This window comes from Rhinoraja longicauda, chromosome 5 (genome assembly GCF_053455715.1).
Source record: "Rhinoraja longicauda isolate Sanriku21f chromosome 5, sRhiLon1.1, whole genome shotgun sequence".
Classification (NCBI taxonomy): Eukaryota; Metazoa; Chordata; class Chondrichthyes; order Rajiformes; family Arhynchobatidae; genus Rhinoraja; species Rhinoraja longicauda.
The window spans coordinates 24,312,085-24,324,400 of NC_135957.1; the positions used below are offsets into that span (position 1 = coordinate 24,312,085).

A 12,316-nucleotide genomic window follows, 5' to 3' on the forward strand; every position below is an offset into this window, starting at 1 on the left:
GTACCAACTCCATTTGCCCACATTAGGTCTGTATCCTTAAATTCAAGTGCCTATATAAATGTTTCTTAAAAGTTGTGATTGTATCTGTTTTCACTGTCATCTCTGGCAATGTTTTAAATATTAATCACTTGCTGTATAATGAAAGCTCTCCTAAAATCCTCTTTAAAATTCCTTCCTCTCACCTGGAACCTGTGCCATTTTGATTTTAATACCCCTACCATGCAAAAATAATTCTGACTATATAGGACAAGAGACTGCAAATGCTAGAATCCTGATCCTAGAACAATCGGCTGAAGGAACTCACTTGGTCAGGCAGCAACTATGAAAATAAATGGACAATTGGCGTTTTAGATGGAGGGGCCTTTCAGTCCAGAGAAAGGGGCCAAAACGATGATGCTCCATTTCTTTAGATTGTGGAGATAGAGTGTGGAAACAGATCCTTTGGCTCACCGAGTCCGCGCCATCCACCGATCACCCCGGACATTAGCACTATCCTACACATTAGGGACAATTTACAATTTTTACCGAAGCCAATTAACCTACAAACCTGTATGTCTCTGGAGTGTGGGAGGAAACCGGAGCACCTGGAGAAAACACACGCGGTCACTGGGAGAACATACAATCTCCGTAAAGACAGCACCCGTAGTCGGGATCAAACTTGCGACTCTGGTGCTGTAGGGCAGCAACTCAAAAACTGTGCCACCAACAGATTTCCTTCCACAGAAGCCTATCGTGCTGAGTTCCTCCAGAAGATTGTTTCGTGCTTCTGACGATATATAGCCTATCTATGCCTCATAATTTTATATTTATCAGGTAATCCCTCAGCCTCCTTTGCCGCCCCAGGGTAATATAATCCACCCGATCCAATCTCTCCCTGTAACTCAATTCCTTCAAACCAGGCAATATTCTGGTGAATCCCTTCTCTCAAGAACTATGATCTTGAACCCATAGATCCCACAGTTTATCAACATTCCTACCATTTACAGTGTGTTATATCTATCTATATCTATATAGTAAAACTCTCGTTTGTTTGTTTCATTGAAATCGGTGTTATATTTTTAAAGTTATTCACATTTTAAAGTTTAAATCTATCTCCTAGGGAGGGATGGAGGGAGGGAGGGGGTGGAGGAGGGTGGATAAGGGGGGTTGAGGGGGATGGAGTGGGGGGGGAGGGGAAGGTGGGAGGGGAAGAGGGGGAAAGGAGGGGGGAAGGGGAGGAGGAAGGGGGGAGGAGAGGATGCTGCACCAATGCAGTAGAGGTTTGGGCCCAACGGGTCCACTTGTTTGTCAGTTTGTTCGTGCTTATATTTATACCTGAATTACAGCCAAAACGGTACACGATAGCGCAACAATTTCAGGCCCACCTTACTCACCATTGTCCTGCAGTTCAAATGTTTGTTATATTTTAAAAGTTATTCACTTCTTAAACTTTAAAAATTACTTTTTTAAACTTTAATAAACTCCGTCATCCCTGCCCATCAGCCGCGTTCGACGTCACAATGGGAACCCAACTGGTCCGCACCTGTGCAGTTGGGGCCCGTTGCACTAATACTTACGAGTTCATCTTGTGTCACAACAGTAAGATGGTCGCCGGATCCATGATTGCGCAGTTGGGGGAGGGTTGCCATTTTGAGATCGCCATTTGATTGGCTCTACCAACCCCCCCCCACGTGGGGTTTGGCGTGTCCTGATTAGCTCCTCCCGCTCCTCCCTCACATGGGGTAGATTGATTGGCTCCGACTTCCCGCTCGACGCCCGATTGGTCGCTGTTCCGGGTCCCACGTGGGGGGGAAGCGCCACCGCTGCTCTGATTGGTCATCGGCTCTTTCCGTGCTCAAAGCACGCTGATTGTCCGCCGGGGCATCTTTCTGCTCAAAGCAATGTCCGTCGCTGTCGAGCCGCCGCTGCTGCTGAATGAGGGGACAGTTGCCGTCGAGCCGCCGCTGCCTCAAGGAGGGTTGAGGGGGGGAATGGAGTGGGTGAGTGGGTGAAGGGGGGGAGGGGAGGAGGGGGACTGGGGGAGGGGAGGGTGCTAGACCATTGCAGGAGAGGTTTGGGGGAGTTTTCAGGGGCATTGAGGAGGGATGGAGTGTGTGAGTGGGGGGGAGAAGAGGGGTGATAAGAGGGGGTTTAGGAGGGATGGAATGGGTGAGTGGGGGAAGAGAGGGTGCTAGACCAATGCAGGAAAGGTTTGGGCCCAACGGGTCCACTCGGGCTAGTGATTTCCTAAAATGCATCAGTTTACATTTGTTGCGGTTAAATTCCGTCTGCCAATGCTCCACCCAACTTTTTCCATCTGATCTGTATCTTGCTATAGTCTCAGACAATTCTGATCATTATTCACAAAACCACCACACGCTTGTATAAGATAGAACTTGCACAATTTATGGAGGTACCATTGATAACTTCTCAACACAATTTTGCTTTCTGTTTTACGGACATCTCTCCCAAGTTGGTTATTGACATTACAGTTTCATACAAATCAATGGCAGTAACACTGAAGGCCACCCAAAGAGCATCGAGTAGGCAATAGCTTAATGAAACATTATTGATTTTCCTTCTAATGGATACATTATACTGCATCCACTCATAAGATGAATTAAAAATGTGGTCTTTGAAAGTTAAAATTTCAATACAATTTCAGCTCCCATTCTCTCTGAAAGCATTTCATAGAACTTACCTTGTGGCAAAAGCTGATTGTACTTCATGTGGGTTGCGTCGATCTGACCAAAATAATAATATCCTGTCAAACTTTGGTTCAATATCAGCAAACTGTGATTTGCCTTCTGGAAAAATTCGAAGAAGACCTCCGTTTACCTAAAAAGTCAAGGAAGTATTTAGTTATCAGTAATTATCTGTGTATTTTCTCTCAAACCCTAGATGGTGGATGAAAAGCAGAGCAGCAATAAACAGAACTGTTTGTAATATTTAACTATGTTTAAAGAATAACTTTATGCCACAGCAGTGATCAAAGTATCCATCAGTATCCAACAGCCCCATCCAAAACCGCAGGCAGAGAGTGGAGGACGTAGCCCAGGCCATCACGCAATCTAACCTCTCTTCCATCGACTCCACTATACTTCACACAGCTTCGGCAAGGCCACCAACATAATCAAGGACAAGTCTTACCCCAGTCACTCTCTCTTCTCCCCCCAGTAATGTCCGAGTGTTGTCCTCATCTACCAACTACTTAATTGGAGACCCTCAGACTACTTTTACCTTGTACTAAACATTATTCACTTTATTCTGTATCTGTGCATTGTGGACAGCTTGAGTGTAAACATGTGTAGTCTTTTTGTTGAATAGATAGCGTGCAACAAAACAACTTTTCACTGTACCTCAGTACACATGACAATAATAAACGAAACTAATCATAAACTAAACTAATCTTTGCAACACATTAGACAGAGAATAGAGTCTGAAAAATAAATTCCTACGCTTGTGGTCAGGTGCTGCAAAATACCGAATATCAGAACGTCTGTCACTCAGAAATTATGGTTGAAAATAATTAGAAAAACCTCCAAACATCATTGGTTATTTCAAATTAAAAATCGTACCCTTCCATTCATTAGTTCATAAAACATGTGAATGGTAAAAGACTAAATTTGTCCATTCACAGAAAGTCCTCAGTATTTTATAGATTTATATATAAGAATTTAAACTTCTGACTTCATTGCTCCAGCAGTCAAAGAAAAGTAAAAAATAGTATCTTTCATATTTGTATCAATTTCAAGTAACTGGTTTTAAATCAAGCAAATGTTTCGGAAATAGAAAGTTACATCATTGGGGAGACTTAATATTTTCTTTAATTGACTGTTTCAATAATTATGTTAAAGCCAATATTATTCCAGCCTAGCTGGTAGTTCTGGTGAGGAGTATTAATCATCATGTACTGGAAGCTAGTGCATCCAGAAAATGTATTTCAAGACTGAACTGGGGAGAGAAAGCAGAATTGATTGCCCAAAGGAGGCGTTACAGTCTGAGTAGCAAACAATTAGGAAGGCCAACAATATGTTGGCACATATTGCAAGAGGATTTGAATACATATGGGTTACTGGCCTTCATTAGCCGGGGCATCGAATATAAAAGTAGGGGGGTAATGATGGAATTGTACAGAACACTGGTGAGGCCACAGCTGGAGTATTGTGTACAGTTCCGGTCACCACATTATAGAAAGGATGTGATAGCTTTGGAGAGGGTGCAGAGGAGATTCACCAGGATGCTGCCAGGGATGAAGGGCCTCGGCTATGAGGAGAGACTGAGCAGACTGGGGTTGTTTTCCCTGGAGCAGAGAAGGCTGAGAGGGGACATGATCGAGGTGTACAAGATCATGAGGGGCATAGATAAGGTAGATGGCGGGAAACTTCTTCCACTGGTGGAAGGTTCAACAACGAGGGGACATAGATACAGGGTAAGGGGAGGGAGGTTTCGGGGGGATGTGAGAAAGAACTTTTTCACCCAGAGGGTGGTTGGAGTCTGGAACTTACTGCCTGGGGTGGTGGTGGAGGCGGGAACACTCACAACGTTTAAGAGGCATTTGGATGGGCACTTGAAATGCTACAACATTCAGGGCTACGGTCCAAATGCGGGAAAATGGGATTAAAATTAGACCGTGTTTGGTAACGGGCGGCACGGACCCGATGGGCCGAAGGGCCTCTTTCTGTGCTGTAGGACTCTATGACTCTATATCTAATCCAATAATATTAAGCCCTACTGAGACCACATCTGGCAAATTACATAAGAACTGCTTCCCTCAAAAAAAGGGATATCTGCACAGAGATTGCATTACCAAATTTGATAGTGGGATGACAGATTTGCTGTTAAACAGACTGAGCTTACACTCTCAAGTTTAGAATTAAAAGAGATAATCTCATTGAAAAAATGCAAAATTCTTAAGGGGGTTAAAAGTGGAGATATGCAATTGATGTTTTCCCTAGTTAAGAAAGTCAAGAACCAAGGTTCAGTCTCGAAATATGTACCCAGCTATTGAGGATCAAGGTGGAAAGAAATTAATTTCCCAGAAGATAGTGTATCTTTATAACTCACTTCCCACGAGTGCAGTTGCAGCATACATTCAAAATAGTAATTATTAAGATTGTTAGATATTAATGGAATCAATGCATTTCAAGTTAGTTGAGGAAAATGGCACTGAGGTATAATCAATTTGAACTGCAGAACACCAGGGCAAATGGTTTCCTCCAACATTTATTTCTTATGCTTGGCAATAAAAATAGTATTTACTAAAAGGGCAACATTAGTCACTATTCTTCATTGAAACATTGACCAAGAATAGTCTGATTAATTGGACTGTAATAATGGTGCACTTATATTGCATTGTATCAATGTGTCATGAATTTTCCAGTAAGTTACCTTGAGAATGACAAATCACAATGTAATTCCTGGGGCACTGCACGTATATTCAGCGTGAATTCAATTTTAATAGCTTCACACCCCGTAAAGCTTCTAAAATACACTTTATTCTGTTAATGATATCCTGATCACTGCCAACATTTATACTGAACCAGAATAATCCTGGCAATCCAACCTGAAACAATTTATTGCTCAAAAATCAAAGTAAATTAAATTCATATGGGATGTGAGCATCGCTGACAATGCCAACATTTAACAATATCCTGAAACTGTCCTGGAGGCTTGTGATAATGAATAGACAGCAATACATTTTCAAGTCAAGATCCATGGAGGGGAACTTGTAGGTTCAAGCACTGCAATGTCATTGCTCTCCTCATTCTTCTTGACGAAGGATGTCACTGGTTTGAGAGCCGATAGTGAAGACAACTCAACAAATGATTGAACTGCATTTTGAAGATGATACTCGTAGTCAGTGGAGAAATGAATCCAAATTATAGATTGCAAATGAGTTGCCAAACAATTAGACTGTTCATGGATGATGTCTAGCTTTTTAAATGGTGCTGGAGCTGCAATCATCCAAACCAAGTGCAAAAAAATCCATTAGATTCCAAACCATTTCATCTGTGGGAAGGCGTTGAGGAATCAGGTGGTGGGTTGCATACCCAGCATCTCACTTGCTACTTCTCTTTCTATTTGCTCCTCCAAACTACTCACCATCACTTTCCCACCTTCAAAAACCAACCCCTCTTTATCTTGTGTTCCCGCTGCTCAAAAAATCTTCTTTGAAAATAAAACTTTCCTGTTCAAAAGCACAATGAATGCCTTTGAAAAAATAATGCTTTTACAACAGTTAATTAACATTCATAATTAAAAGCAGTCAATCTGTTAATTACAAATCAAGCCCTGCGTCATTTATTATTTATACTTCATGTTATAAACTCCAGAAATTATGAACATCCATTATCTACTTGTGCCCCACTCAATTAGTTTTAATTGTAGAGAGAATAATCATAGCTTTATTTATTGAAGGAAATTCCTTAGACACAATATAATCCCCCCCAAATCTTGCCTGCACTGTCAACAATTAGATATTATAACTTTTTCCAGTGATGCACAGATTTCAAAGCTAATCAGAAACATATTATCATCTTAGTCTCAATAAAAAGGTAATATTTTTCAAATAAAATGTATTATCTGGACAAATTCAAATTTAGGTATATATGCCTGTACCAATAATATACAGCAGGTGGCATTGAAAGTTAATTTTAAGAACAACTTCCTTGGAATTTCAGTAGTTTGACTGTGCCTGTCTGAAATGTTGTCATTATGCAGAAGTAGAATTGTTCTGGTATGGCATTATGAACCAAAGATAGCAGCATAAAGTGTTATTGATGACTGTAAATTCATCACTCATGTCATATTTGTTTTTTAAAAAACGCTCGTTTCAAAATAACAAAAATTAAAACACACTTGAAATTATATCTATTGTTCCAAAATGCTTACCATTTTCAAGATTTGAAGTTGTGATGATAGATGTAGTTGGAGGACCTAGCAAAGCGTCTATACATTACAGTTATAGCAAGCCAAATATTTTTTCACAACAAAGAATTTTCTTGCGAATTAATGCCCAATGCATTTATGTAGTGAAAACTTTATTACTGAACTCAGATAGTGGAATTAAGACCTTTTAAAAATAACTCAAAACAATATTGATTTTTTTAAATTACCTCACTAATACAAAGTTGGAGCAGGATTATGAAATACAGCACAAAATAAAAGAATCTGTACGTCCTTGCAGTCTTCTATAAATTTCTATTACTCGTGAATGTAATTATACTATGAGCTTAAATCTGGAAATTCATGCTAGATCAGTGAACTATCATATTATTTGTTATTGATAGGTCTGCATTTAGAAGATTGTCCTTCATTACCACCATTTTTCCATAGCTCTAAATTAATAATCAAGGAATTTCCCATATTTCAGTATACATCTCCTAAGGTTTCAAGACAAATATAGTTTTTAAACAGCTTTTGATTTTGGATTGGCCACCATTCATGTTAAAAATGTTAAAAATGTTAACACAGCAATTCTTAGTGGTCGGCCAATTTAATTATCAACATTTCACTCTTTGCGAAAATTAAATGACTCTCATTAGTGAGGTGTCAGTCTCTTCTTCACAGTTTAAAACCAGTGTCGGGTATTCCACAACGCTTGAGAAGCTAGACCATAATGCTCGCACAATCTTGGTTTATGGTATGGTAATTGCCAACTGATGTATTTTGAAACTATGGAAATCAGACTCTGCTCCTCAGTTTGAGACTTGGTTAAGAGAATTAATGGGCATCTTACACGTAGAGAGGTTGAGATATGAATTGTCTGGCAACCCTCAAAAGTTCTTCAACATATGGAACCCAGTGCTGCAGCATATTAAGGACAAGTAAAACTATCCCCTCAATGCCTCAGGCTTTTGTACCTTCTTTGAATCCAGCAGAGAAAATACTGAAATATTTGACTTGTGAAAATTACCTTGCCTCATGTTTTTGTGCTTTTGTCTTTTTTGTCACATTGTAGTTATGTTTTTTTAAAATTTATTTATATTTATTTATTTGTTTTTGTTTGTTTGTTTTCATGATTATGTAGGGAAGGGAAGGGATGGGGTTTACTGTTGTTGTTATATGCACTGTAATTAATTAAATTAAGAATTTAAAAAATAAACATAAAAATTTTAAAAAAACAATGTCCAAATGAAACGTTAAATTTATTCTTCAGAACACTGCTGTTCACGACCATAATAAACATTCTCATCAACAATAACAGGACAGAATTAATTAAATCCACTTACTTTGTTTCTGATCTTTCTTGACCATAAAAGTAATCTGCATCCTTTCCTTTAATAAGCTATTGATGAAATCGGTTGTAAAGAGTTTGTGACTTTTTTCTCAATATCTCGTGCTGCCTATTTTTCATGCAAAATTATGAAAGGTATTCCAGATGTTTACATTCGTAAAAAGACCCTTGCATCTTTCTTGAATCACCTGCAAAAGTGTTTTTTCCTCATGTGCGAGTCTTATACCCTTTCATCCTGGGTTGCTTTCAACTGTATTTCTGTTAGTAAATTCATCAGCCTCTCTCACACATCAGAGCACCACAAATTTCATCAAATCTTTCTACCAATCTATCTTCCATTTCCAGAATTCTTGAACTTCCAAATCCTCTTTTCTTGAAAAGCAGTTGCTGAACATCAATTGGCAGATCTAACGTTCTGCTAGATTATCAACACTGCTTTAAAGAATGCAATAACAGACCTCCCAACATTTGATTTTACAAATTCAGAATTTTGATGTCCAAAATTCAGAATTTTACATCAAAATTCATAATTCGTAATGCAACTTTTCAGCAAAAAAAAGTATGCACGCCACATGCGCGTAGCGCTACATTCACGTGTGAAAAACGACTATTATTTCCAACAGTTTGTAGTTCTTGGACTACATGTACAATGTCAGGCATATCATGAGTATATTCTACTATTATAGAAAGGATATTGAACAGAAATACTTTTTACAACAAAGAAAAAATGGTTTTGTTTTGTTTTTAATCTATTTTGTTTTTTTCTTACACATCCCAATTCTCTTGGTATTGAATAAAAGAACAATGGTCATAAAATGTATGACTAAGTTATGAAGAAATAGTTTCATTTAAAAAACTGCACATACCTAATTTAATTGAAGACATACCTGCTCCAGTGGTCTTCAACAGCAAATCACAACAGTTCATGTTCCCCCCAACCCTACTCCCCCCACCCCCCTACTCCCCCCCACACCCCCCTACCCTTCCCCCCTACTCCCCCCACCCCTCCACTCCACCTCTCCTCCCCTTACTCCCCCACCCCTCCTCCACTGCCCTCCCACCCTCACTCTCCCCCCCTTCCTCCACCCCCCCCGCACCCCACCCCCGAACCCCACCCCCGAACCCCCGCCCCACTCTCTCCTCCCACTCCACTGCCCCCTCCCCCGCACCCCAACCCCCCCCATCTGCTCTCAACATCAACGGGCTTGCTTCGCAGCGAGGCAGGGCCAGCGGCGAGGCAAGCGGCGAGGCGAGGCCAGCGGCGAGGTGAGGCCGGGTCAGCGGTGAGAGGCCCGCGGCGAGGTGAGACCGGGCCAGTGGTGAGGCCGGGCCAGCGTCGAGGCGAGGCCGGGCTAGCAGCGAGGCCAGGCCAAAGGCGAGGGGCGGGATGGGTCGGGGCGAGTGGCGAGGCACATATTTTGCGGAAAAATGTGAGGCAAAATCAGAATGGCGGAAATGAAATAAGAAAGTGGAAACTTTCCGCCAAATTCGGAAGGGTTGGGAGGTCTGCAATAACTTACATCTCCTATCACTGTAACCACTATTCCAATGTTTTGCCGCCACTGGTTGATATTACCATTTTAACTGCCTCCACGTTTTCATCTGGTATGTAGATTAGAGCAGCTGTCCATGCTTAACCTCTTTAATTCTAACCTATCATAACCAACTTCACCAAGTTATTTTCTTTCTAAAAAAATAGAAATTCTCAGAAATGGACCTACTTCTCTCCCTCAACATTATCTCAAGGCAAGGTAGACACAAAATGCTGGAGTAACTCAGCGGGACAGGCAGCATCTCTGGAGAGACGGAATGGGCAACATTTTCTGGAGACAATAACAGCATCCATGTGTACATCAAAAGTACTGCACTTGACCACTTCTCGAAACTTCTCCATTTTTTTGTTAGAACCCCTGTAAATGAATTTATGAATTTCTTATCTCTGATGAATGTCTAATATTGGACTCGAGTGTTTAGAATTGAATCACACGCTCTCCGTCTCCTCAATACCTTCCATTTTCCAGACCCCCACTCCCTCATCTTTACTATGGATGTCCAGTCACTCTACACCTCCAACCCCCACCAGGAGGGTCTTAAAGCCCTCCGTTTCTTCCTTGACTGCAGAACCGGCCAATTTCCATCTACCAATACTCTCCTCCGTCTAGCAGAGCTGGTCCTTACCCTCAACAATTTCCCCTTCGACTCCTCCCACTTCCCCCCAATCCAAGGCATAGCTATGGGCATTTGCATGGGACTTAGCTATGCCTGCCTCTTTATAGGGTACATCGAACAATCCCTGTTCCAGGCGTACATTGGCCCTATCCCCAAACTCTACCTCCTCCACACTGACGACTGCATTGGTGCTACCACCTGTACCCATGCAGAACTCACTGACCATCAATTTCACCACTAATTTCCATCCTGCTCTTAAATTTACTTGGACCATCTCCGACATCTCCCTACCATTTCTGGATCTCACCATCTCCATCACAGGAGACAGACTTGTGACCGACATCTACTACAAACCTACTGACTCCCATAGCTATCTTGACTACACTTCTTCCCACCCTGTTTCATGTAAAAACTCTATCCCCTACTCCCAATTCCTCCATCTATGCCGCATCTGCGCCCAGTTCCATACAAGGGCATCGGAGATGTCCTCATTCTTTAGGGAACGTGGGTTCCCCTCTTCATTTATAGATGAGGCTCTCACTAGGGTCTCCTCAATATCCCGCAGCTCCGCTCTTGCTCCCCCTCCTCCTATTCGTAACAAGGACAGAGTCCCCCTTGTCCTCACCTTCCACCCCATCAGCCGTCGCATACAACATAATATACTCCAACATTTACGCCACCTCCAACGGGATCCCTCTACTGGCCACATCTTCCCATCTCCACCCCTTTCTGCTTTCCGCAGAGACTGTTCCCTCCGAACTCCCTGGTCCACTCGTCCCTTCCCACCTAAACCACCCCCTCCCCAGGTACTTTCCCCTGCAACCGCAGGAGATGCAACACCTGTCCCTTTACCTCCCTCCTCGACTCCATCCAAGGATCCAGTCTTTCCAGGTGAGGAAGAGATTCACCTGCACCTCCTCCAACCTCATCTACTGTATCCGCTATTCCAGGTGTCAACTTCTCTATATTGACGAGACCAAGCGCAGGCTCGGCGATCGTTTCGCTGAACGCCTCCGCTCAGTCCGTCTTAACCAATCTGATCTCCGGGTGGCTCAGCACTTCAACTCCCCCTCCCATTCCCAATCTGACCTTTGTGCCCTGGGCCTCCTCCATTGCCAGAGTAAGGCCCAGCACAAATTGGAGGACCTCATATTTCGCTTGGGTAGTTTACACCCCAGCAGTATCAACATTGACTTCTCTAACTTCAGATAGTCCCTGCTTTCCCTCTCTATCCCCTCCCCCTTCCCAGTTCTCCCACCAGTCTTCCTGTCTTCTACTACATCCTATCTTTATCCCAGCCCATCCCAACATCAATCTGAAGAAGGGTCTCGACCCGAAACATTACCCATTTTCTCTCTCCAGAAATGCTGCCTGACCCGCTGAGTTACTCCAGCATATTGTGTCTACCTTCAATTTAAACTAGCATCTGCAGTTCTCCTTCCTACACATATTAATTCCTGCGCTCTGCATCCAAGATTTTAGGTTCAGTTTCAAACATCATTTAATTCTTCCTGTAGATCATTTGTTTCAGCTGATATGGCAATGAGTCCCTCATCTATGTTATTGTCACCTCCAGTTTCTATGCACTCCGCGCCAGATTTGAAATCTCCTGTTTCCATACATGTTTGCTCATCCAAACTTCTGTTGCCTTTATTGTGTTCTCTAGCAAGCTCAACAACTTATCACCTTTTTGTGGCCAACAAATTTAATTGTATCCTCAATAAATCTTAGTTGAAAATCACAATTTATTGAATTTTTATTTTAAAGATGATTTTAACCATTTGGGAGAAAACACTCACTGCAGAAACGGAAAACAATCATAACTTAATCTTTATTATTCTGTACTGATCACAGGAAATTCCGAGTTACTGGAAAAAAATTAGTACATTACATCTTCATCACGAAAGATTCCAACTAAATACAATTCTC

At 41.8% G+C, this 12,316-nt stretch overlaps 1 protein-coding gene across 3 annotated transcripts in view; it reads right to left on the reverse strand.

Moving 5' to 3' along the window:
- Nucleotides 1-12,316, reverse strand: part of egln1a (egl-9 family hypoxia-inducible factor 1a) — a 72,379-nt gene that overhangs the window by 16,776 nt on the left and 43,287 nt on the right. For all 3 annotated transcript variants that reach the window (XM_078399131.1, XM_078399130.1, XM_078399132.1), the window contains one exon: nt 2,681-2,817. In XM_078399131.1, the coding sequence (XP_078255257.1) occupies nt 2,681-2,817 (137 nt within the window). The remainder of the gene's footprint in view (nt 1-2,680; nt 2,818-12,316) is intronic.